General features: G+C 41.0%; 1 protein-coding gene across 11 annotated transcripts in view; it reads right to left on the bottom strand.

Moving 5' to 3' along the window:
* LOC134354039 (myocardin-related transcription factor A-like) overlaps nucleotides 1-24,469 on the bottom strand; it is a 238,553-nt gene that overhangs the window by 147,836 nt on the left and 66,248 nt on the right. For 6 of the 11 annotated variants that reach the window (XM_063062719.1, XM_063062723.1, XM_063062724.1 and 3 more), the window contains exons 4-6: nucleotides 20,199-20,264; nucleotides 14,382-14,598; nucleotides 5,121-5,328 (exon numbers count right to left, since the gene is read on the bottom strand). In XM_063062719.1, coding sequence (XP_062918789.1) covers nucleotides 5,121-5,328; nucleotides 14,382-14,435 — 262 coding nt within the window. In that variant the 5' untranslated portion in view covers nucleotides 14,436-14,598; nucleotides 20,199-20,264. Of the gene's footprint in view, nucleotides 1-5,120; nucleotides 5,329-6,575; nucleotides 6,691-14,381; nucleotides 14,599-18,827; nucleotides 19,607-20,198; nucleotides 20,265-24,469 lie in introns of those variants that run through there. The other 5 variants (XM_063062721.1, XM_063062722.1, XM_063062720.1 and 2 more) reach the window with 5 other exon arrangements.

Raw genomic sequence — 24,469 nt, 5'->3', positions numbered from 1 at the left:
TCCTCCAGCATTTTGCATGTGTTGCCTTGGATTGCCAGAATCTACAGATATTCTTGTGTAAAAGAATTAAACAGAACATTAAGCCCAAGTCAATAGAGTCCTGATATTTCATTGCAACTCCAAAACAGATTGGGGCATTTGGAGGAGGTTAATGGGGAAAAAAAATATATAAAAATCAGACAGTATTGACTCTTAAAAGTATCTCTGAGAACTACTTGGCTCATACTCCTCACACTAAGAGTCAAGCGAGAAACAGCATAAGAATGTGCTCAAATTGTCAGTGAGTTGGCCATCCAAGCAGGATTGTGAAGTAAAAGTTAAACTGCAGTACTTGATACCCAGGGCGCTATTCTGTCTGGAAATCAGTCTCCCTCGGCTAACTGGGACAAGAATCGTGTTAGCAGCAATCAAACTACCCAGCAGTGAACCAAATTCCACATTCCTACCCAATCATATGCTGCCTTACCTGCTTTACTATACATTGTGCATTATGAGCATTGTATTTCTTGCTCCAAACAACATCATTGCTATCCTCTTGGCTTGCAACACTTTCAGTCTTGGTCCACAGCAGCTTTACGTCTCAAACTATAATTGCACAGACTTACCACTGAATGTAACTGACTTCACAAGCATGTCCTGATGTGGACCCCTCCCACTAGGTGCAGCCAACATGCATGAGCTCACTCTCACAACAAGAACAGCCTTAAATACACAAATGCTTTTACTGCACTGTGAACTTTATCTTGTGAGGACAATCGCTCGCTTTCTTCCACAATCAATGTTAACCCCTTCATTCTGTTTTCTTTCCTAACAGGAAAGACTACATGCACCAGCCAAGGGAAAGCCAACAAACAGTGGTGGATACAGCCCAGTCCATCACAGGAAAAGCCCTCCCCACCATTGAGCACTATAAGGAGAACTGCCACAGGAAAGCAGCATCTAACGGCAAGGACTGCCCCTGTCCCCAATCATCCAGTTCATGCTCTCTTCTCGCTGCTGGCATCAGGGAGGAGGTCCTACACCACCAGGTTCAGTAACAGTTATTATCCTCCAACTATCAGACTCCTGAACCAATGTGGATAACTTCACTCTCCTCAAAACTGAACTGATTCCATGACCTATGAACGCACTTTCAAGGAGCCTACAACTCGTATTCTCAGTATTATTTATGTATGAATGTGCATGGTTTGTCTTCTTTAGCACATTGGTTGTCTGTCAGTCTTTGTGCATGTGTCTCGTTTTTCATTGATTCTATTGTCTTGCTTTGTTCTACTGTGAATGCCTGCAAGAAATGAATCTCTGGTCGTATATGGTGGCCAATACGTACTTTGATAATACATTTACATTGAAATTTCTTTCTGAAGTGATGGAATGAAGCATCTTTTGGTCTTGGGCATTTTGTTGCAGGAGTTTAAAACTGTAGATTTTGTCCTCTAGTCGTTCCTTTCACTTACAGTAAAGCCCAGGTCTGGGATTATTTCCAAATGCACAAAGTGCCCAGGTTATTTTGTATTATAATAACCTTCCAGTTTAAATAAATCAATACTTCCTAAGTGGATCATCTGGGGTTCTTCAAAGTGAAAGATACCCTTACAAAACCATTCTGAAAACTGGTGTCCCTCTGAGTCCAAATCACACACTTAATAGTGGCAGTGACCCATCTCCGAAAGGCAACATCCATGAAGTATTTCCAGTTAAACACGAGTGACTGGAATTTCAGTTCATTCCAGGAAGGGTTTAATATGAGGAGTAAGAATTTTTCATGAAAGATCAGAGGCAGAATTTTTTTCACCCAGAGCATTGTTGCAATCTGACATGCACTGCCTGAGAAAGTGGAGGCTGACACCCTGACATTTAACTGTCAAAGCACGGAGCACTGGGGAATGAGATTAGTACAGATAGGATTTGATGGTCAGCATTAAAGTCGTAGACCGAATGGCCTGTTTCTATGCTGAAATGTTTATGAGAAAGAAATCACCACCTGATGTGGAGGCTCCAATGCACAGGAAATTATGGACATTAGCCTCCCCACCGTCGCAGGCATCTTTAAAAGACGGCAGCATCCAACATTAAGAACCCTCACCATCGAGGACATTCCCTCTTTTCATTACTGCTAGGGAGGAGGTACAGCATCGGAATCAGGTTTAAAATCACTGACGTATGTCATGAAATGTATAGGTTCTAATAAGAAATACGTATAGAAAATAAATTAAATATATAATGCAAAACATGTGAGGCAGAGTTCATGCTTTGGTTTATTGTCTTTTCAGAAATATGACAGTGGAGAAATAGAAGCTGTTCCTAAGGTGCTGAGTGTGTGTCTTCAGGCTCCTGTATCTCCTCCCCAATGATAGTAATAAGAAGATAGTACAGATGTCTAAAGACACATACTCAACATTTTAGAGGCAGCTCCCCACCAGATAGAGGCAGCTCCCCACCATCAGATTTCTGAATGGTCCTCATATATATGACCCCCTTTTTGCACTAATTTTTTTTATATTTTTCTTAATGTAACTTAGAGTAATTTATGTACTGCACTGAACTTCTGCCACAAAACAAAACATTACACACCGTGTCAGTGATAACAAACCTGATTCTGAGATGCTGAGCTGCCACCAGAACATACAGTTACAGTGATGTGTTTATGTTGGTTGGCCAAAGAGACCTGGATACGCTGCTCTAAAAGTTCAATATTTAACATAATTTTGGACAGGATGAGTGGAGAAATGAGCTTAGTTTATGAAGCACTTCTCTGAGACCAGAACACCAGGTAAAGTAAATAGTGCTGCTGACATAAAGCAAGTTCACCAGGGGCACAACAGAGTTAAAAGATTTACTGGGGCAAAATCTAATAAATCAGATTATAATAGTGTGCAGGATTAAAGGTAAAATACACCTTAATGGCACACTGGATATATACTAAACTACTGGCTATGTACTCCACCATTGATCTGGAATCATTATTTTAAATTCTCTCATGGCAGCTGGGGATGAGTAATTAAATTAATTTCGAATTAAAAAGTCACTTAATACAAACAAAGGAATGACTGGATTATTGTAAACTATGACGACTGTCCCTGATAGCTATTACACAACTCCAGACATGTCATTAACACTGAGCCAGGATGGGTTTTATTCATTTATTTTTGATGTACAGCGCAGAATAGGACCCTCTGGCCCTTCGAGCCATGTTGGCCTGCAATCCCCTGATTTAACCTCTAATCTAATCTCCGGGCAATTTACAATGACCAATTAACCTACAACCCGGTACGTCTTTGGAAGGTGGGAGGAAACCAGAGTGCCCGGAGAAACCCACGGGGAGTACGTACAAACTCCTTATTGAACCCTGTACTGTAAAGCGTTGTGCTAACCACTAAGCTACCGTGTTGCCCACGATAGTAAACTACATTGAATGGGCAATAAATGTTAGCGATGTCATGATAACCATACCCCAACAAAGAATGTCAGAGTAAGTCAAATTTCATTAGGTAAGAGAGCAGACCAAACATTGATATTCGAACAATTAATAAATATACTTTCTACTATCATAATATACATGACAATTATGGTAGAGCCAGAGTCAGGGACAATAGATATGATCTTAGTTGGGTTCCAGTTTAGCATTGTGCAGCATCAATAGTTGCCTCATTTACTTCCCAGGGACATTTGATGTGTGATATGGAAAGAACTGCTGATATTAAATGTAACATATGCATTTTGCAGAGGTCAGATTTCTAGAATGATGGGAAATGACAGCCAGAAAGGAAACAGTCATATTTCATTCTGGGAAACCCAATTTTCAATTGTACCCTCAAAATAAATGATGCTTTAAAATAAATTTTTTATGCTGAATGCCCATTTTAGCATCTGACTTGAGGCATTTTGTTTTTAAAATGCATAACAAAGTGAAGGAAATCACCCTTGCGTCAGTTTTCTGTCACATTCCATTGACGGGAAAACAAAACCTGCATTTTACTTGGCAACACACACAGTATGCTGGAGGTACTCAGCAGGCCAGGCAGCATCTATGGAAAAGATTAGGCAGTCAGCGTTTTGGGCTGAGACCCTTCATCAGGACACGGCACTTTACTTGTCTGATTTCAATTGTGAAAACACGGGAAATAGTTAATAATCCACATGTTGCTGATTACAATTAGCAACATATAAAAAAAACATTTGTCACAAAAGAATTTCCCATTATTGAGACACCTTTGGAGCAGAGTTATTGTGATGTAAGGAAACATCACCCAATTTGTGCAGTGAAAATTCCAACAAACAACAAGAGTACGCGTGCTCTAGTGATGTGTGCCAGGGGATAAGCATTGCCTCGAGATACAGAAAAATTCCCTTGATGTTCCTTCAAAGTGGTGCCATGAGATCTCTTATATTCGCCCGAATGATTCTTCATTTAACTTCACACCTGAAAGGACAGCATATTTGCCAGTGCAGCATTCCACTACAGTGGAGTGACAGCCATGCTAGAACTAGAATTGAAGATAAACTGTGTCTGACCAAAGTATATTCAGCAACGGGCAGCACAGTTAGCACAATGCTTTACAACACTAGCGATCCAGGGTCAATTCCCGTCGCTGCCTGTAAGGAGTTTGCATGTTCTCCCCCCGCGACCGCGTGGGTTTCCTCCGGCTGCTCCGGTTTCCTCCCACAGTCCAAAGACAAACCGCTTGGTAGATTAATTGTTCAATGTAAATGGTCCCGTGGTTAGGCTCAGATTAAATCAGGGGTTGCTGAGCAGCTTGGCTCAAAGGGCCAGAGGTGAGGGGAAGGATTGGTGGATAGATGGATAGTTGGATCGAGGGATAACATTCCAATTCAGCACAAGTAAACAGCTGACATTAAACTACTGTCCTGTACCTGGTCACAATATTGGCTTCTGCATGATCACGCCCAGGAAGAAATCTTTCCTATACACAGCAAGTGGCATGATATTCAACGGTGTAAAACTTCACAGCTGGGCCCGATCTTGTTCTCATCCCTCCCAATAGCAATTTCAATGAGTCCTTCTGGGAACCCCTCATGTTTAGGTACTGGATGTGCACAAAATCACAAACCTAACACAACATAAGCCACAGCTAGGGGACGTATACCCGGGAGATGCTCACCATTTTTCCTCTTGTTCAAAGGAGAGAGGCCGTTGCTTGACTGCAGCGTGAGCTCTTGCAGTTCATTTGTGACCGCTTCACTCTGTGGACTCGGAGCTGACCCATCATCTTCACTATCTCCAACCCCACCACCGTCTGAACCATTACCAGAGACGGGGAGGGGTTGGCTCACTTCATTCGGCAAATCCACTTTGGCTTGAATATTAACCTGTAACGATGAAAACAGAAAGGAAATCAATATTTTAATTGATTAAAAATATGAATGCATTCTGACTACTGTGCTATTTTCTAACAAAGGATCAAAATAATAAGAACAGGCTAATCAATTAATTTTCACTTCATTTGTAAAATTTAATTTTCTTTGCACTATTAAGCCATTAGTAACGCAAATTCTGCTCTCAGATAACTAACCACGACAAGACCTTGTCACACGATCAATCTCACAGCAAAGGTAGGCGACGATAACCAAATTCACCACCACCTCCAGGCATCCCAGCAGTTTTGAATATTACTGAGCACTAAGCTTTTGGTCTTCAGGACAGCAAGGATCCCTACTCTCCCGTACACTGCAGAGGGATGGACCATCAGCAGTGGCCACCTCAAAGCAATGAAGACCACCACTGGTATCTCCTTAAAATCCTCCAGCAGAGGGGGAACCAGGCAGCGCCTTGCCCCTAACATCGTGCTCTGACTATGGTCAAACAACTGACGGGTGAAACATACCATCTAGTTTCACAACTCTAAGCTCCATAACATTAAGACATTTTCACAAGGACAGGGAAGGAGCTTCAAGGATGTTCCCAATGCCTCCTTAAAGGTAATGAAAGAGCACCATTTGGACAGGCAGTGAGCATCTGAAGTCTCCTCAAAGGCAGCACACGGAGGATCAGAGAAAGTGCAGAAGTACAGAACCTCCTAAACAGCGTTTGGGGAATTTCCTGCCCACCTATGGAAGTGGAGTGGAAGTCATCCCTGACCTCAAGTGACTGCCTTTGACGAAGAATGATGCAAATGTGAATAAAATCAACAACAGCAGAGCCCCATCTAAAACTATCTGCTACTTCAAACAGCTATTTAAAAGAGGAGATTAAAATCGCACAGCTAATAACCCTTGACAAGTTATTTTCTTTTGGCTTAAGACAACACTCGGAGCTTAACCATACAATGGGGGCACATCAAATCACATCTTTTTCAAAGATCTTCAAAGTCTACCTCTTAAACCAAGCTGATGATTGTACGTTCTAGTACCAATTGTTTAGCAGCAATAAAGTATAAGTATAAGCTTTTAATAACCTGTTTCCTGGTTATATATTCCCTCTGTATATTTGTCAGCATCCCATGGATGTTCATTTTCAAACATATTATACACTCACAATCTGTACACAAGAAAGCATAAAGATGTCCGAAACATGCTTCACCAAAAATACACACCATGCTTTTGTGAATGAAACTTACCCTAAGAAGCCGATTCTACAGTGTAGACAAAGGTTAAGACTGCTGCTGGAAAAATACTTCCACTGTGAACGGCTGCACAAACTAATCGTCTCGTAGACCCATTCACACCACCTAACTGTTCAAAAAAAAAGCACTTACAGAAAGACCTTGGACAAAGTACTGCATTCAGCAAATGAATGAGTCATTCTTCTCCACCCTGAGGCAAGGAGCAGCGCGATCCCAATGATAAAATGGAAGGCAGCAATCCACTTCTCAGAACAACAGAAACCACACTTTCAAGCCGTGTTTTAAACATAACTATACTGAGATAGCAGTACTTTTATTGCCCAGCCAGGTGCCATCCCTATATTTTATTCAGTTTAAGCTTAAATGTATTGTCAAAGGCATATATACCTAGAGCATAAATGCCACAAAAGTTTTTAATTGCAGATTTCAGAAACTAGGAGTTCCATAAGAACTACAAAAGAAACCCAGGTAAGCAGATATTTCATAGGTACAGGAAGAATACTGGCCATTTTCACTGCGATATAAATTGACTGCGGAAGGGAAATTCAAGCCAAATGGTTTATTCCGGTGTCTATCAAGAAACTCCTTCACTTTAACCAATCCTTTGCACCTATACTTTATGTACCTAATAAAGTGACCATTTTAATAGGTACCTCTGCGCACCTGCTCTTGTGCAAATATCTAATCAATCAGTCAAATGCATAAAAGCATGCAGTCATGGTCAAAAGGTTCAGTTGTTTTCAGACCAAACTTCAGAATAGGGAAGAAATGCGATCTACAAGTGACTTGGACCATGGAATGACTGTTGGTGCCAGATGGGGTGGTTTGAGTATCTCAGAAACTGCTGATCTCCTGGTATTTTCATGCACAGCCGTCTCCAGAGTTTACAGAGAATGGTGCAAAAAAAAAACCCCCCAAAAAAAATCCAGTTCTGCAAATACACCTTGTTAATGAAAGAGGTCAGGGAAGAATGGTCAGGCTGGTTCAAGGTCACAGGAAGGTGACGGTAACTCAAATAACCACACATTACAACAATGGTGTTCAGAAGGGCATCGCTGAATGCACGACACAACGATCCTTAAAGTGGATGGGCTGCAGTAGAAGACCACAAACATACACCGAGTGGCCACTTTATATTAGGTACAGTAGTTTCCTGATAAGGTGCCCACTGAGTGTGTACCCAGGGAATAAATGTAACAAGAGTTAGTTTCTTGTGCAGCAGCAGACTTCAGAATCCAGGATTTCTATAAGAAACTACAAAGAAACCCAGATAAGCATATATTCCATACATACAGGAAGAATACCAGGCATTTTCACTGAAATATACAATTAACAGCAAATGGAAATTCAAGCCAATGTTCTATTCCAGTGTTTTTCAGGGAACTTCTTTCACTTTAACCTATCCTTTGCTCCTATACATTATTGTCTGACGTCCCCTTAAACACATTTGTGCTCTCACTTAACTACACCAATGGAAGAAATTCTGCATCCCAAGTACAAATAAATTCAAAGAATTACCCAAAATATTATCCACAGAATTTTTAAAAATTCCATCTCTTGAATTAACTAGGGGACATGGATTTAAGTTAGAGAGACTGTAGATACTGAAATCTGTCATCAATTTTCTGGAAAATCTCAGCAGACTCAATAGAAACTGTGGGGGTGGGGGAGAGATATTGGCAGCACTTCGAGTGGAATCCCTCCATTAGAGTGCAGGCTTTAGTTATTTCCACGATTTTAGTTCATTATTGGTAGAAGAATCGGGGGGTATTTAAAGAAGTACTTTTCAACCAACATAGTACTGTCTCAGTACTTTTATATTTGTGTGCTGTAGCACTTACTTTTTATTCACAGTTATTTTGTAAATAACACTATTCTTTTGCACTTCTGCTCAGATGCTAATTGTATTTCATTGGCTTTGTATCTGTACTCGGCACAATGACAATAAAGTTGAATCCAACCTAATCTAAAATCTGAGGCAGGCAGTTATGGAGAAACTGAAAGGACGATTGAAGCAGAAAATCTACTCAGATTTGAAGGTTGAATGCTTGAAGGCATAACCCACAAGGCTGCAGACAGTGGGTTGGAAGTGGCGGAAAACTAAATGGATCAATTTTTTTTCGCCAGCAGAGACCAAATGGGCTGAATGGTCTCCGTATGACTCAATCACTATTTTAATATCTTTTAATAAGACTGAAGAAGATACAAACACAACGGGGGAAAAACTCAGAGTTCTGAGGACCTGGTCAAGTTCCATTTGGAACAGAGTTCATTTTTGGCCGTGCTCCTCAAAGGATAATGTCCTGTGCAGGAGTACAATCCAGATTCAGAGATTAGAGAGTTAAATTCCAAAGTTAAGTTGCATCAACTGCTTATGTTATTGAAGCATGGACTGTTGGGTTTAAAAAGAGAGAAGTAGTGAACAGGTTAAACAGAAGAAATATTGTGCTAAATATGAGGTTTATGAAGATGAGTAGATGGAAGTGAGGTAGAAATCTAGATGGGCCACGTGACTGAACACTCCATTGTTTATATTTGAAGCATCCTGATAAAAAGATTGTGGAAGTAATACAAGCAGAATGTAACACTTGCTCCATTAGGGAATAGAGAGGGCATACAGCAACAGGAGTAGATGACCTCAAGTAACCAAATATACATTTGGAAAAAGCTCAAAGGGTTTATGGTTGGTTATTCTCATACGTATGATCCAATGGCAGAAAGGCCACTTGTGACATGCTCAGCCTGGTACGGTATGGTTGAGTGAAGTGGACAACTTGGAATGAGTAAAGAACCCATGATGACTCAATGCATGTTCAAAACAATTAGGTATTTAGAAATATTATAGATCAGCAGCCATTTGGAATTAAATTCAATGACACAGGAGAGAAATAATGGAAAAGAATCAAGGGAAGTTGCTCAACTCAATGCTCAATCTAATGAAATCAATAAATCAGGAAAAAAAATGCAAGACAGCAAGTGGGCAACTAACTTCACCATAAATCCAACAGGGTAGAATTTTGTTGAAATTAAAGAACTGCAGTAAGAAAGCTCTGCTATAGACGATTCTAAGCCGGCTGCAATAGGAGGAGGGTTGGGCACGGGGGTTAGTTTTCCAGTGCTACAGAAACACCAAAGGCCAGATCCCTGGGAGAGGAAGGATCTTTGATGGGCTACAGCTGGGCACAATTTGAAAGACTACCCCGGGATAGAGAACTCTGGTGAGCTGCTGCCAGCAGCCTGTGACCCAGCAGGGGTGACGGGCTAAGAAGAAGGAGGAAGAAAAATAACAAGGGACATAAAAAAGTGAGACGATAAGTAGGTAAAGAGCAACAGAACAAGCTCATTATTTTCTAAAAAAAAGTTAAACAGAAAACAATAAGACATTAAATGTACTGGAACATTACGAGAACAAATATTACTAATTGTTATTTTAACTATACTGGGAAAACAAAACATACTTTCTATGAGTGATAACCTGAGCCTAATGTAAAAAGGCAGCACCTTAAATACAAGGCAACTTGAAAGTGCTCAAAACTAAGTTGAGAATAGCTACCTTTTGTCCATTAAAACTAAGGAAGACCAGAATCATTCACTACGTGAGAATGTGAATAGGTAACAATTCCCAAACCATTATGCTACTCAGATTTACCTAAAGTTACATTGATTGGAATTGTTCAAAGTTTAAATATTAATATATTAAATAAGAGTCAATGCGATCCTGGCTTGCCACCCGTCAAAATCACATGAAATGAAGCACCCGAGCGGATTACTGAAATCTGAAAATGCAGAGTTAACAGAGACCTGTGATGTCTCAATAGTCTGGATTGTGACCTCAGGTTGTGGAGTGTCTCAAACCAAGTAAAAGAAAAATGTCATTTTACAGGGGCTTAGACATTCCAATTTAGATAGTTATCAGATACTCTCAGGTTCAAAACCCGCTCATCCAAAACAAAAACCTAGACCCTCCTTTCAGTGCAGGATTCAGAGTTCAACAATGACGCAACCATCTTTTGTCTACATGATGCAACGGCTCTCAGGTGGATTTAAAAGATCCCATTACACAAGTTCAAAGAACTGGGGCAAGTTACATTAGGTGCCTCAGCCAATGTTCATCCGTCACTCAACACAACTGATTTGGTTACTACTCCATCATCAGCTTTCGATAAGCAAACTTAAGCAAGAAGTCAATTTTAGCTCTGACAAAAAATTGTTAGCAGGAGGAACCACAATGAATGGTTAAATTACCAACTTCCAGGAATACTATAATCCACACATACCAAGCATCTCTTCAGCTGGGAGTCTAGGTACAAATCGGCTGCCATATCTTCTGAACTCAGCAACTACTTTATTAAGTACACCTGCTCATTACTGCAAAAATACAATCAGCCAATCGTGTGTCCGCAACTCAATGAATAAAAGCATGCAGGCATGGTGAAGAGGTTCTTTTGTTGTTCAGATCAAAACATCAGAACAGGGAAGAAAAGCAATCTAAGTGACCCGCCATGGAATGATTGTTGGTGCCAGATGGGGTGGTTGGAGTGTCTCAGAATCTGCTGATCTCCTGGGATTTTCTTGCACTATCTCTAGAGTTTACAGCAAAAGGTGTGAAAAACAAAAAATATCCAGTGAACGGCAGTTCTGCGGCCGAAACTGCCCTGTAAATGAGAGAGGTCAGAGGAGAGTGGCCAAACTCGTTCAAGCTGAAAAAGGAGATGACTGTAACTCAAATAACCATGTGTTACAACAGTATCTCTGAACGCACAACATGTCAAACCTTGAAGAGGATGGGCTACAACAGCAGAAGAACACTCCGGGTTCCACTCCTGTACCTAATAAAGCAGCAACTGAGTGTATATTACAATTGTGACCACATGACAAAACTGCTTTACTGGGTGTAAGACACCTTGCAAGAGAACACTTAACATTAAAACTAGTTCGAGAAACATTTGGTTAGAGAATCATTTTTCATTTTAATTACACGCAGATTTCAAGTTTTCTGTTTGCAGTGCATTAACACAGAACAAGCTTAAAAGAACTTTTTTTTGGGGGGGGGGAAGGATGCTACGAAGAGAAACTGAATTTAAAATTTCTCAGCAAGACCAACAATTACTGATTTGATTTACAGCGCTTCACAGGACACTTGAGAACAGCCATGAACGTGTTACTAAACGACAGGCAAAACCAAAGGACTTCATCCAGAAAGTTACAGTACACGAGGGAATGAGAATACATTAAGGCTAAAACCCAGTCCTTTAACCATTTTCTCTCACATGTCAAACTACCCTTGTATGCAGTTTCCTGACTGGTTGTATCATGGCCTGGTTTAGAAACACCAATGTCCAAGAATGAAAAAGCCTACAAAAAGTAGTGAATATAGATCAGTCACCACAGGAAAAGCACCCCCCCCCACCTTGGTGCCACACGAAAGTAGCATCCATCATCAAAGACCCTCACCATCCAAGCCATGCTCTCATCAGGAAAGAGGTACAGGAGCCTTAAGTCTATTGTTAGTTGTTCAGGAACAATTATTACGCTTTAACAATCAACAACTGTCCCATGTTTAGGCTGGGGTTAAATCGGGGGTTGCTGGGCGGCGCGTCTCGAAGGGCAGGGAAGGCCTATTCTGTGCTGTACCTCAATAAGTAAATAATTATTTATTGATTTATTGATATACTTTATTGTCACCAAACAATTGGTGTTAGAACGTACAATCATCACAGCGATATTTGATTCTGCACTTCACACTCCTTGGATTACAAATATTAAATATTTAAGATATTAAAAATAGTTAAAATTAGTAAGTATTAAAAATTTAAATTATAAATCATAAATAGAAAATAGAAAAATGGGAAGTAAGGTCGTGCAAAAAAACCGAGAGGCAGGTCCGGATATTTGGAGGATACAGCCCATATCCGGGTCAGGATCCGTTCAGCAGTCTTATCACAGTTGGAAAGAAGCTGTTCCCAAATCTGGCCGTAGGAGTCTTCAAGCTCCTGAACATTTTCCCAGAGGGAAGAGGGACAAAAAGTCTGTTGGTTGGGTGGGTCGTGGCAGCACTGCTCTGACAGCGTGCAGTGTAAAGTGAGTCCACGGACGGAAGATTGGTTTGTGTGATGTGCTGCGCCATGTTCACGATCTTCTGCAGCTTCTTTCAGTCTTGGACAGGACAACTTCCATACCAGGTTGTGATGCACCCTAGAAGAATGCTTTCTACGGTGCATCTATAAAAATTAGTAAGGGTTTTAGGGGACAGGCCAAATTTCTTTAGTTTTCTCAGAAAGTAAAGGCACTGGTGGACCTTCTTGGCAGTGAACTCTGCTTGGTTGGACCAAGTCAGGTCATTTGTGATATTGACCCCGAGGAACTTAAAGCTTTCGACCTGTTCCACTTGCGCACCACCCATGTAAATTGGGTCATGCGGTCTGCTACTCCTTCTGAAGTCAACAACCAATTCCTTCGTCTTGCTGACATTGAGGGATAGGTTATTGTCTTCGCACCATGCCACCAGGTTCTTAATTTCCTCTCTGTACTCAAACTCATCATTACCTGCGCTCCTGAACCAGTGTGGATAACTTTCCTTACTTCAACCCTGAATTGATTCCACAACCTATGGACTCACTTTCAAGGACTCTACAACTCATGTTCCCAGTATTATTTATTTACTTATTGTCATATTTGCAGTTTGTCTTTTTTTGTACATTTGTTGGTTGCCAGTTGTAACTGAAAAACCAAACCAAAAACCAAAACAATTGCTGCTGCCTGTGACCCTACGGATTTGTTATACTTGCACAATGTGCCCCCAGCTCTAATGATTGCTCTAGAGATTGAATACTTTATTCGATCCTTTATAAGCAATTAGACTACACACAATTTTGAAACAATGAAACTTAAGCGTACCCACATGTAAGCTAAGCGTTACTGAGCGGTGAGCAAAAGATACGACGTCCGCCAGTCCCGAGCTACAAACTGCAACGAAATAAGCAAGAATACATAACTTATTCCCTTTGCCTTTAGCATGACACCACTCATGTGATTAGTTACCATAATAATGGCGCAACACAGAAAACAATGCAGATAGAGAACGGACACATGGCTCCTACATCAGGCTTTGAGTGTAGTTTTTCACTGATTCTATTGTACTTCTTTGTTTTATTGTGGATGCCTACAAGAAAATGATTCTCACAGTATAGCATGTGGTTACATGTACATACTTAGAAAATAAATTTACTTTGAACTTTGAGCCTGCAGGTGCCATAGACTCCCCGTCCACAATGACAAAACACATTCCAGTGCTGACAAATTACTGCTCCACACTGAGAAGTAATCCTAATTTAAACCTCACAAATAGACAGTTATGAGAAGGACGTACACAGGTTCAACAACGGTAAATAACATTCTTTGAAACTCTGTGAACTGCACAGTCGCTGTAACAAAATAAGAAAACTTCTCGAAACAAAATATCTCAAAACTTGAAATCAAAGTCAATTAGGTACTTAGAATATAAATTAAAAACTTTGGATAGGCAAACTTAAGCCAAGAAATCCATTTTGGCTCAGAGAAAAGTTAGTTAGCAGGAAAAGCCAAAATGATTTGTTACACTACTAACTTCCAGGAATACAATAACCCACAGATACCAAGCATCTCGTCAACTAGGAAACACTCCTCACTGGGCTTGACTAGCTTTATGAATAACCGACTTAACAGGAGAATATGCTGGTCAATCACTCATGAAGTAAAGCAACATTTTCATTAGAAATTAATTCAGCTGCTATGGTTTTCAAAGAAATGCATCCACATTACCTTCAAAAGAATGCTGTTAAGTTCTGGACTACGAAGCATGCTCAAGTGAAGCATTTACACCGCACGAAGAACTTGGAAGAATGCTGTAGGGGCTGTCACCGGGTCTGCAGACAACTAGTGTTGGTAAGATTTTGACTCTGTGCCTCTCCAGTAACAGGTACAGGTCACAAAGAGGGTTTTGTTCCAAACCAACGTATCGTGCACAACCATTGATTACCTGCAATCACAAAACCTTCTATTGATGTCGATAGTTACTATTCAGACATCAACCTTGAATAGAAGGACCCCTTTAAATCATTTACCAAAGTCACCAAACAGCATTTTAGTGCATGCAAGGCAGGGCAGCAGAAAAACTCATTTTGAAATCCCGGCCCACCTTGAGAATACTAGAAAAGGCCTTTCCCTTTGAATTTTATTCAATATACAAATACACCATATTTGCATCTCACTGGGGTCATGGGGCAAATTGCAGTTTTAATCAAAGGAATGACTACCACATTTAATACATATACTGCAGCAGCCAAGGGTGAATTGTCTTATAACGGTGATTTAGTAAAGCATCTGGAATCAGACAATGCACAAAAATACACTCAGTGGTCATCTTATTAGGTACACCTGCTCATTAATGCAAATATCTAACCAGCCAATCACGTAGCAGCAACTCGAGGCATAAGAGCATGCAGACATGGCCAAGAGGTTCTGTTGTTACTCAGACCAAGCAACAGTATGGGGAAGAATTGTGATCTAATTGACTTTGACCATGAAATGATTGTAGATGCCAAATGGAGTGATATGAATAGCTCTGAAATTGCTGCTCTCCTGGGATTTTCGCGCACAACTGTCTCGAAGGTTTACAGAGAATGGTGTGAAGAATAAAAAAAAATATCCAGAGAGTGGCAGTTCTGTGGGCGAAAATGCCTTCTCAGTGGAGAATGGCCAGACTGGTTCAAACTGACAGGAAGGTAAGAGTAACTCAAGTAACCATGTTACAATGGCGATGTGCAGAAGAGCATCTCTGAACGCAGAACACATCAAACCTTGAAGTGGATGGGCTACAGCAGCAGAAGACCACTCCAGGAGAAACCTAAGAAGTGGCCAGAGTGTATTACAACCTATTTAACTTCTAGATTCCATGACGACTGGCTGAGCTCAGTGTGATCACCAAGCAGCTAAAAGCTGATAATGAGTGGTAGGTCAATAGTTTTTGACAGAAATAAGATATTTGTAGTGAAATACTAATGATTAGAATTTTCCTTTGTAGATATTGGCAAAGAAATAGAAAATTATACATTGAAATTTACTGTACAAAATACATCAGAAATAAGCAGAGCACAGTGACACAGCTAGTATAGTTGTGGCCTCACTGCTCTGATGCTGTGAAAGTTTGCTTGCTTTCTGCATAACTATGTGACTTTCCTCTAGGTACTTCCCACATCCCAAAGACTTGCAGGACTGTAGATTAATTATTCATTGCAAATTTCCCTGAGTTTCCAGCTCAGGGGTAGAATCTGGTTGGGCAGTGGGGGGCAGGGGGTAGGCAAGTTGGCTATGAACATAGGAAGAATAAGAGAAAACGTTAGTGAGGAATGGGATTGTTATGCAAGCTAGCACACTCAATGGGCTGAAATAGCCTCATTCTATGTTGTAAGAAAACATGAAGTATGGTATTGGAGCTGTGCTTAGCCACATAGTCTTAAGCATAACATGAGTGGTGCAGGGGGCTAAGCACGCAGCCTTGTGGAGGAGATGCTGTTGCCAATCCAAACTGACTGAGTCTGCAAGTGAGGAAATCAAGGATCCAATTGCACAAGGAGGTACTGAGGCCAAGGTCTTGAAGCTTATTGATTAGTTTTGCAAGGATAATAGCATTGAATGCCAAGCTGTAGTCAATAAAGAACGTCCTGATGTATGCAACTTTGCTGCCCAGATGTTCCAGGATGAGTGAACAGCAAATGAGATGGCATCTGCTGTGGACCTGTTGGGCTGGTAGGCAAACTAAAGCTGATCCAACTCACTTCTCAGGCAAGAGTTGATATGTTTCATCATCAACCAGTCAGAACACTTCATCACAGTGGATGTAAGTGCTACTAAACGATAGTAACTGAGGCAGGTTACCACATTCTTCTTAGGCACTGTTGTAATTGAAGCCTGCTTGAAGCAGGACAGATACTCTGAGAAGCTGGTGCTCAGGCACTTGAAGGTGCTCACCTTTTCCATTGCTGACCGCTCAACAAGGAATGGCATGTGATCTCCCAACATCCTATTCCTAATCTACAATCAAATCCTTGGTCTTGGTGACACTGTGCGCAAAGTTGTTTTTGCAACACGATTCAACCGCCAATCTATCTCACACCTGCAAGCTTCCTTGTTGCCATCTGAGGTTCTGCCAATAGTGGAGGTATTGGCAAATGTACAGATAGTGTTTGAGCTGTACACAGTAACGAGTGTAGAGAAAGTGGAGTACTACATTAAGCTCACATCCGTGAAGTGTGTATGTGTTAAAATGTCAGCAAGAAGTTATTACCGCTGCACAATGACTGTGATCTCCTGATAAGGAAGTCAAGGATCCAGGTGTACAGGGAGGTACAGGGTCAAAGTTTGAATAAGTATGAAGGGAATGATGGTGTTGAACACCAAGCTGAAACAATAAACAGCAGCCTGAGTCATCCTCTTAATCTAGAGCCCTCAGCCACAGAAAAATATCTCAGATTGAGGTGATTTATTTATTTGACTGTTTGATAGGAGTTAGGCGCAGGCCCACTTGGACAGGAGAGGAGGTTGCCTCATTAAATTGAGATTGCAGATATTCAAGCAATGAAGCTGATCTCTGGAGGAAGGAAAATAAATAGAAGGCAAAAAAGTAATAGAGAAAAATAACACCCTAACTGCTGGTTGGAAATAATAGACATCACGATGAAACTTCCTTTTATCTTTGCCCAGCTGGAATCTGTATTTGTAATAATAACAAGGCAGGTGGAACTCTAAATGCATCATTAAATACATCTACTGTGGAAGTACAGGCAGTTCTGCTACAACACAATAGCGGTGTTCTTAACAAACTTGACATTACAGAAAATTGCATTATTAAAAACAATTGCATCACTGGGGAAAAGGGTGTTCAGGACTAGAGAGTTTTAAAATTGTAGTTAACAAATTTATCCTACAGGATTTCAAGTTTATTGTACAGCTGTATACAGCTAAATGGAACAATGTTCCTCTGGAACCAAGGTGAAAACACAGTATATATATATACCATATACATCACATAAAATATTAACACAATATCAACAATGAAAATACATTCTGTAGATGTACAAGTTGGCATAAAGTGCGTGCAAAGTTCAAAAGTAAAGGTGCGTTTAATGTCCATATGCTCATTTTGTTAAATATTAAAGGGTACATACAACACTGTTTAGAGTATTAATTATCAATAGAAGCAATTGCTTGTCAGTTTCCAAAGTAACTCTCCGAAATAAGCTCCCACAGTGAAACTGGCATCCTGCTTTTTGAGACAATGGTATCTGGCTACTGTGGGGCTAATTCCTGATAGAAACTGTATTATGACCAGTTCAGCGTGTGTAGCACAGTGTTCTCCAACTCATTAATCATGTTACATCCAATTTGCATTAAGGAAACACATTATAGCAGAACAGAATCATAGTTATATGGCACATAAACAGGCCCTTCAGCCCAACTTCTCCATGCTGACCAAGATGACTACCTGGGTTACTTCCATTTGTCTTTGCTTGGGCACATATACCTCTGGGCCAGGGGTTCCCAGCCTGGGGTCCACAGACCCCTTACTTCATGGTATTGATCCATGGCAGAAAATATTGGGAAATTCAGCTCTAGGCCTTTTATATCCATATTCACTTGTCATTTAAACATTGTAATCATACCCACATCTACAGCTTCTCTGGCAGTTTGTTCCATATACCAATCACCCTCTGTGTAAAACAAAAACTGTTCCCCCCCCCCCCCCAGCTCCTTTAAAACCTTTCCCCTCTCACTTAAATCTATATCCTCTGGCTTTTGACTCACCTATCCTGGGAAAAAATCTGTGAGCATTCATATTATCTACATACTCATTATTATATATATTTCTACAAGATCTCCTCTCAACCTCCTGCACTCTCACTTCTCCTCATGACTCAAGCACCCCTGTCCGAGTAATATCTTCATGAATCTTTTCCGCACCCTTTCCAGCTTAATGACGTCCTGCCATATTCCACATCCATGGAACAGCACACTATGGGTTACACACAATCGTGGAGTTTTGAAATGTGAGACTGCACCATGACCAGGAATTGTACTAAGTCTAGCAAAACAGAACACTAGTGTGATGCAGCTAGCTAAGGAACACAGCTACATTAGCATTTTATGTTAGAATATTAAAATAAGTTACAACAGCTGCGTACATACATCTATTGATGCTTCTGGACACACCTTCAGTGATGTTCCTGGAATCATCGGGTGTTTCGGGTCTTTCAACATCATACAACCTCCTCCAGGTGACCCAGCCGGGGCTGATCAGACCCCGGCTTGTGTCCAGATGGCTAGCTACTTATGACTCCATGGCTCCCCTCTTTTGAGCCACAGCCATCTTGAGGCCCTCTCTGCCGCATCGGTGGTACTGCGGATGGCTCTCCTCTTCCTCTCTCCCTCGATGCCCAGAATGCTGAAGGCTCTAACTAAAGAACGGGCTGCGATTCCCCTACACCCAACCTCCACTGGGAGACACCTCGCTCTCCATCCAGCCTGCTGACAGTTGCTGACGAGTCCTGCATAACAAGTTACAAAGGTAAATCAAAAGCCTTGACAAACTTCTATAGATGTGTGGTGGAAAGTGTATTGACTGGCTGCATTACTGCCAGCTATGCCTTTGAGTGGACAACCCTACAAAATGAAGTGGATTCAGCCTAGTACATCACAGGTAAAGCCCTCTCTACCATTAAGCACACCTACATGAAATATTGCCATAGAACGGCTGCATCCATCATCAAAGATCCTCACCACCAGGCCATGCTCTTTTCTCGCTGCTGCCATCAAGTAGAAGGAACAGGTGCCTCAGGACTCACACCACCAGGTTCAAGAACAGTTACTACCCCTCAACCATCAGCCTCTTGAACAGAAGGGGGCAACTATACTCATTCTATTTCTGGTGCTCCCACAGTCGATGGTCTCAATTAAGGATTCTTTATATTGTTATTTCATTCTCTCATTATTTATTGCTATTTATTTATACCTGCATTTGCAAAGTGTGTTGTCGATTGATCCTGCTTACAGTTACTGTTCTATAGATTTGCTAAGTATGCCCGCAGAAAAAGAATATTAGGGTTGTATCTGGTGACATGTATGTACTCTGGTAATAAATTTTACTTTGAACTTTGAACACTTCTTTCTGATTATGCACAAATTTAAACTCGGTGATGCTAACACAAAGTCAATACAAACAGAGGCTTAACAATGATTGAGTCTGTTTACACTGCAAATGTGAACACCCAGTTCTTAAGCAGTGTTATTTAAACTAATGTCATTTATCTTGCCACCTCTTTCCTTCACGCCTTCTTGCTAGAAATAGCTCAGATCAGGCTACAGGTGTAGGGAAAAAAACAATCAGAGACCGTTCATTATAACGGAGAAAGAGACAAAAGTAGCTTGTAAAGCTGCAGGGTGTTGGGGTGGCGTGTGTCGCTTTGTTCTACGTTATCCTCAGTCAATGCAGTTAATGTAACTGAGAATTCCCCCACTGTAATTCTACATTTACCTCCACTTTCACAGGCTGTATAAGTCACAGTGGAGGATGTCCAGACTTACCGAAAAGCACAACATACCAGTTGTATTCTCCACTGAAAGATAGGTAAATCAGTCTCCCTGGTGGACCTGTCAATAAATGTATAGAAATTCACCCATTGGGAACAACTAACATTGGACACCAGTCAAGCTTATAATTCAATCTACGTTCCAAGAATAAAGAGTGGGGAAATACCAGAACACACTGATCATTAAACTGAAGCTGAATGCACTACAAGAGAAAATTTTCTTCCTCCTCGGCCTCCTCCTACTGCCCAGCAATTCTCCTTGGCTGTTTTCTCACACATACATACACACACACACTTCCTGAATAAGCATGCATATAATTGAAAAGCAGCAAGAAATAATGAAATATTACTGAGATTTTTATTACACAGAATCTATAAAGTGTGTCCAGCGTTTCCTTCCTAAGCCCCTTGTTCACTTCCACAGAAAGCCTTCCAAGTTAAGGTCAGCCATCTGTCCTAAACTTTGCTAATACATTTGCATACACAATATACACTCGGTGGCCACTTTATTAGATACATCTTGTACCTAACAAAGTGATCACTGATTGTACGGTCATGGCTTTCTGCTGCTGTGGCCCAAACCACTTCTAGGTTCGATGTGGTGTGCATCCAGAGATGCTCTTCGGCACACTACCGTTGTAACGTGTGATCATTTGCGTTACTGTCATCTTCCTGTCAACTTGAACCAGTCTGTTCATTCTCCTCTGACTTCTCATTAACAAGGTGTTTACACCTACAGAACTGTCACTCACTTGATACTTTCTGTGTCTCGCACCATTCTCTATAAACTCTAGAGACTGTTGTGTGTTAAAATCCCAGGAGATCAGCAGTTTCTGAAGTACTCAAATCACCCCGTCTGGCACTAACAGTCATTTCACAGTCAAAGTCACTTAGATCACATTTCCTCATTCTGATGTTTGGTTTGAACAACAGCTGAACCTTTTGACCATGTCTGCATGCCTTTATGCATTGAGTTGCTACCAAGTGATTGGCTGATTAGATACTTAGATTAACAGGTGTATGAGCGTACCTAATAAATTGGCCACCGAGTGTACCTTACACTTTAATAGAATAGTATAACAAATCTTTGAACTCAGATAAAACAGACTATGAACAGCCCAATGCAGTGCTAACCAGCCCAACCATTTGTACTTGGATACTAACTCAGAAGCATTTCACATTCCACCCAGCTACTCATTGTTTTTTGTCACTGCCTTTCATTTAATAATTGAAATAATTACTTAGATAAAGAGCACTATTCATACAGACAACGTAGTTCAAAGAATAGAGCGTAAGCATGAAAATTAAACTAATAAATATGAAATAGCAGCAACTCTTACTGGAGTTTGGAAAAACAATGCCTCAATTCATTAAGTGAAGGGTCCTTAAAAGTCAGAGTGGATACCTACTTGTATCTATCTACGTCTCTATTTCCTGAGGAGACTGAGGTCCTTTAACATCTGCCGGACGATGCTGAGGATGTTCTACGAGTCTGTAGTGGCCAGTGCTATCATGTTTGCTGTTGTGTGCTGGGGCAGCAGGCTGAGGGTAACAGACACCAACAGAATCAACAAACTTATTCGTAAGGCCAGTGATGTTGTGGGGATGGAACTGGACTCTCTGACGGTGGTGTCTGAAAAGAGGATGCTGTCTAAGTTGCATGCCATCTTGGTCAATGTCTCCCATCCACTACATAATGCACTGGGTGGGCACAGGAGTACATTCAGCCAGAGACTCATCCCTCCAAGATGCAGCACAGAGCGTCATAGGAAGTCATTCCTGCCTCTGGCCATCATACTTTACAACTCCTCCCTTGGAGGGTCTGACACCCTGTGCCGATAGGCTGGTCCTGGACTTATTTGATAATTTACTGGCATAACTTGCATATTACTATTTAACTATTTATGGTTCTATTACTATTTATTATTTATGGTGCAACTGTAACGAAAACCAATTTCCCCCTGGGATCAATAAAGTATGACTATGACTATGACTATAAGGGGTTTGGTTTGATTTAACTAAGTGAAAGGCCTAAATCGTGGAACATTACCATTCAGTACAGGTCTTTCAACCCATTATGTTGTGCTGACTTTTTAACCTACCCTGAGATTAATCTAACCTTCCCCTCCTCCATTTTTCTATCATCCACGTGCCCATCTCAGAGTTTCTAAAATGCCCCCTGGCATTTACCGCCACCCCGGCAGGGCATTTCACAAACCCACCGCTCTTTGTGTGAAGAACTTACAACTGATACCTCCCAGCCATACTTTCCTCCAAACACCTTAAAATTTTGCCCCCTTGTCTTAGCCATTTCATCCCTGGACAAAGTCTCTGGTTATTTGGTGGATCAAAAACACCAAACTATTTGGTCTGCTCATATCATTCAAATGCAACCAAGGAATCTTTAAGATTGTTCAAAATCTGACAAGAACGCAAGGCAGCTGCCCGAATATAGTTTTAATTTTATTCCCAAGAAAATGGCAATGTGAGGAATCCTCATTGCTCACAATACAGAGCAATGGGCACTATATAATTCTGACACATTTGGTAATAATACAGCAGATTGGAAATGTGACAAAGTTTTAAATTCTAGGTGGGGAGAAAATTCAAAAATCGGAGATGCAAAAGGCTTGGGAGTCCTTGTGCAGGATTCCCTCATGGTTACCTTGCAGGTTGAGTCGATGATAAGGGGGAAAACGTAATGTTAGCATTCATTTCGAGAGGTCTAGAATATAAAAGCAAGGATATGATACGAAGACTTTTATAAGACATTGGTCAGACTGCACTTAAGAGTATTGTGAGCAGTTTTTGGCCCCTCATCTAAGAGAAGATGTGCTGGCATTGGAGAAGGTCCAGAGGAGATTCACAAGAATGATTCTAGGAAGGCAAGGTCAACATATGAGGAGCATTGGATGGTTCTGGGCCTGTACTCACTGGAGCTTTGAAGAATGATGGGAGGGATCTCACTGAAACCCATTGAATATTGAAAGGTCCTAGACAGAGTAGAAACGGACAAGATTTTTCCTATATTGGGGGAGTCTCAGACCAGAGGGCACAGCCTCAGAATAGAGGGACATCCATTTAGAACAGAGATGAGAAGGAACTTCTTTAGCCAGAGAGTGGTGAATCTGTAGAATTCATTGCCACAAACAGCTGTGGAGGCCAAGTCATTGAGTATACTTAAAGCAAAGGTTGATAGGTTCTTGGTTAGTCAGGCCATCAAAGATACAGGGAGAAGGCAGAAGAATGCGGTTGAGAGGGATAATAAATCAGCCATGCTGGATTGGTGGGGCAGACTTGATAGCCTGATTGGCCTAAGTCTGCTCCTATATCTTCTGGTCTAAGTGGTGCACCTCACTAAAAGGAGGTTGTACCACTACACTGTTCCTTGCCAAAGCTAAAAATCTCTTAAATTAAGCAGGTGCTGGAGTCATCTGCATCCGTAGAGGGAAATGGACAGTTCTGGGTTTGAGATCCTTCATCTGGACTGGATGCTGTTTGATCCACTGAATTCCTCCAGCAGCTCTTTTTTTTTGCTCCATAGTCCAGCAAGTGCAGTATCTTGCATCCCTAAGTTTGCAGAATTTGAGCTAAAGAACATCCTCAATTCTTTGAACACAGAAACCCAGCTGCTTACTAAAGTTCGGTTTCAATTGCTCTATTTTACTCACCTGCTCCATCATTCCGTGAAGCCCTGAGGCTCCCTGAAATCACCAGCTTTACCTGGTGAAGGTAATGGAAATTTATCTGCACCAGGTTCCATACATCCCTAACCCCAACCCAGTTAAATTAAACTGCCAATGAATTACTTCCGACACACAGCCCACCTTCAAACAGGGCAAGACATTGTGCAAGGTTAAAAAAAAACAAAATCTAATCCGTAACAAGTGCTTGCAGCAAACCACAGACTCTGGTTTTCCCCCTGAAAAATAAATATCTGAATTTTGGTTTCCATGTAACTGGTAATTTCCTAAGACTAGTTTAACCTTTAAAAATAGATGTGTGTTGAAAGAACCAAGCAGCTCTTTAGTGAGACAAAACAGCAGCCAAAGCCTCCACTTTTTCTTAAACATATAATTTAGCACTCACATTCATGATACAACCATTCCTAAAAGTATGATAGAGATGTGGAATAATAGTTGTCTGCCAAACATAACCAGAGAGTTTGCAAAATCACCCTTCTATTCCCCAGCGCTCACTTAATTTCCCAAAAGAAAGAAGAGATGACTCTGGTAAAAATTCTCCGTGGTTCTCAATGACAGAAAC

Source organism: Mobula hypostoma, chromosome 11, assembly GCF_963921235.1.
Source record: "Mobula hypostoma chromosome 11, sMobHyp1.1, whole genome shotgun sequence".
NCBI lineage: Eukaryota > Metazoa > Chordata > Chondrichthyes > Myliobatiformes > Myliobatidae > Mobula > Mobula hypostoma.
The sequence above is the reverse complement of the archived record's forward strand: the minus strand, read 5'-3'. Positions and strand labels throughout refer to the sequence as shown.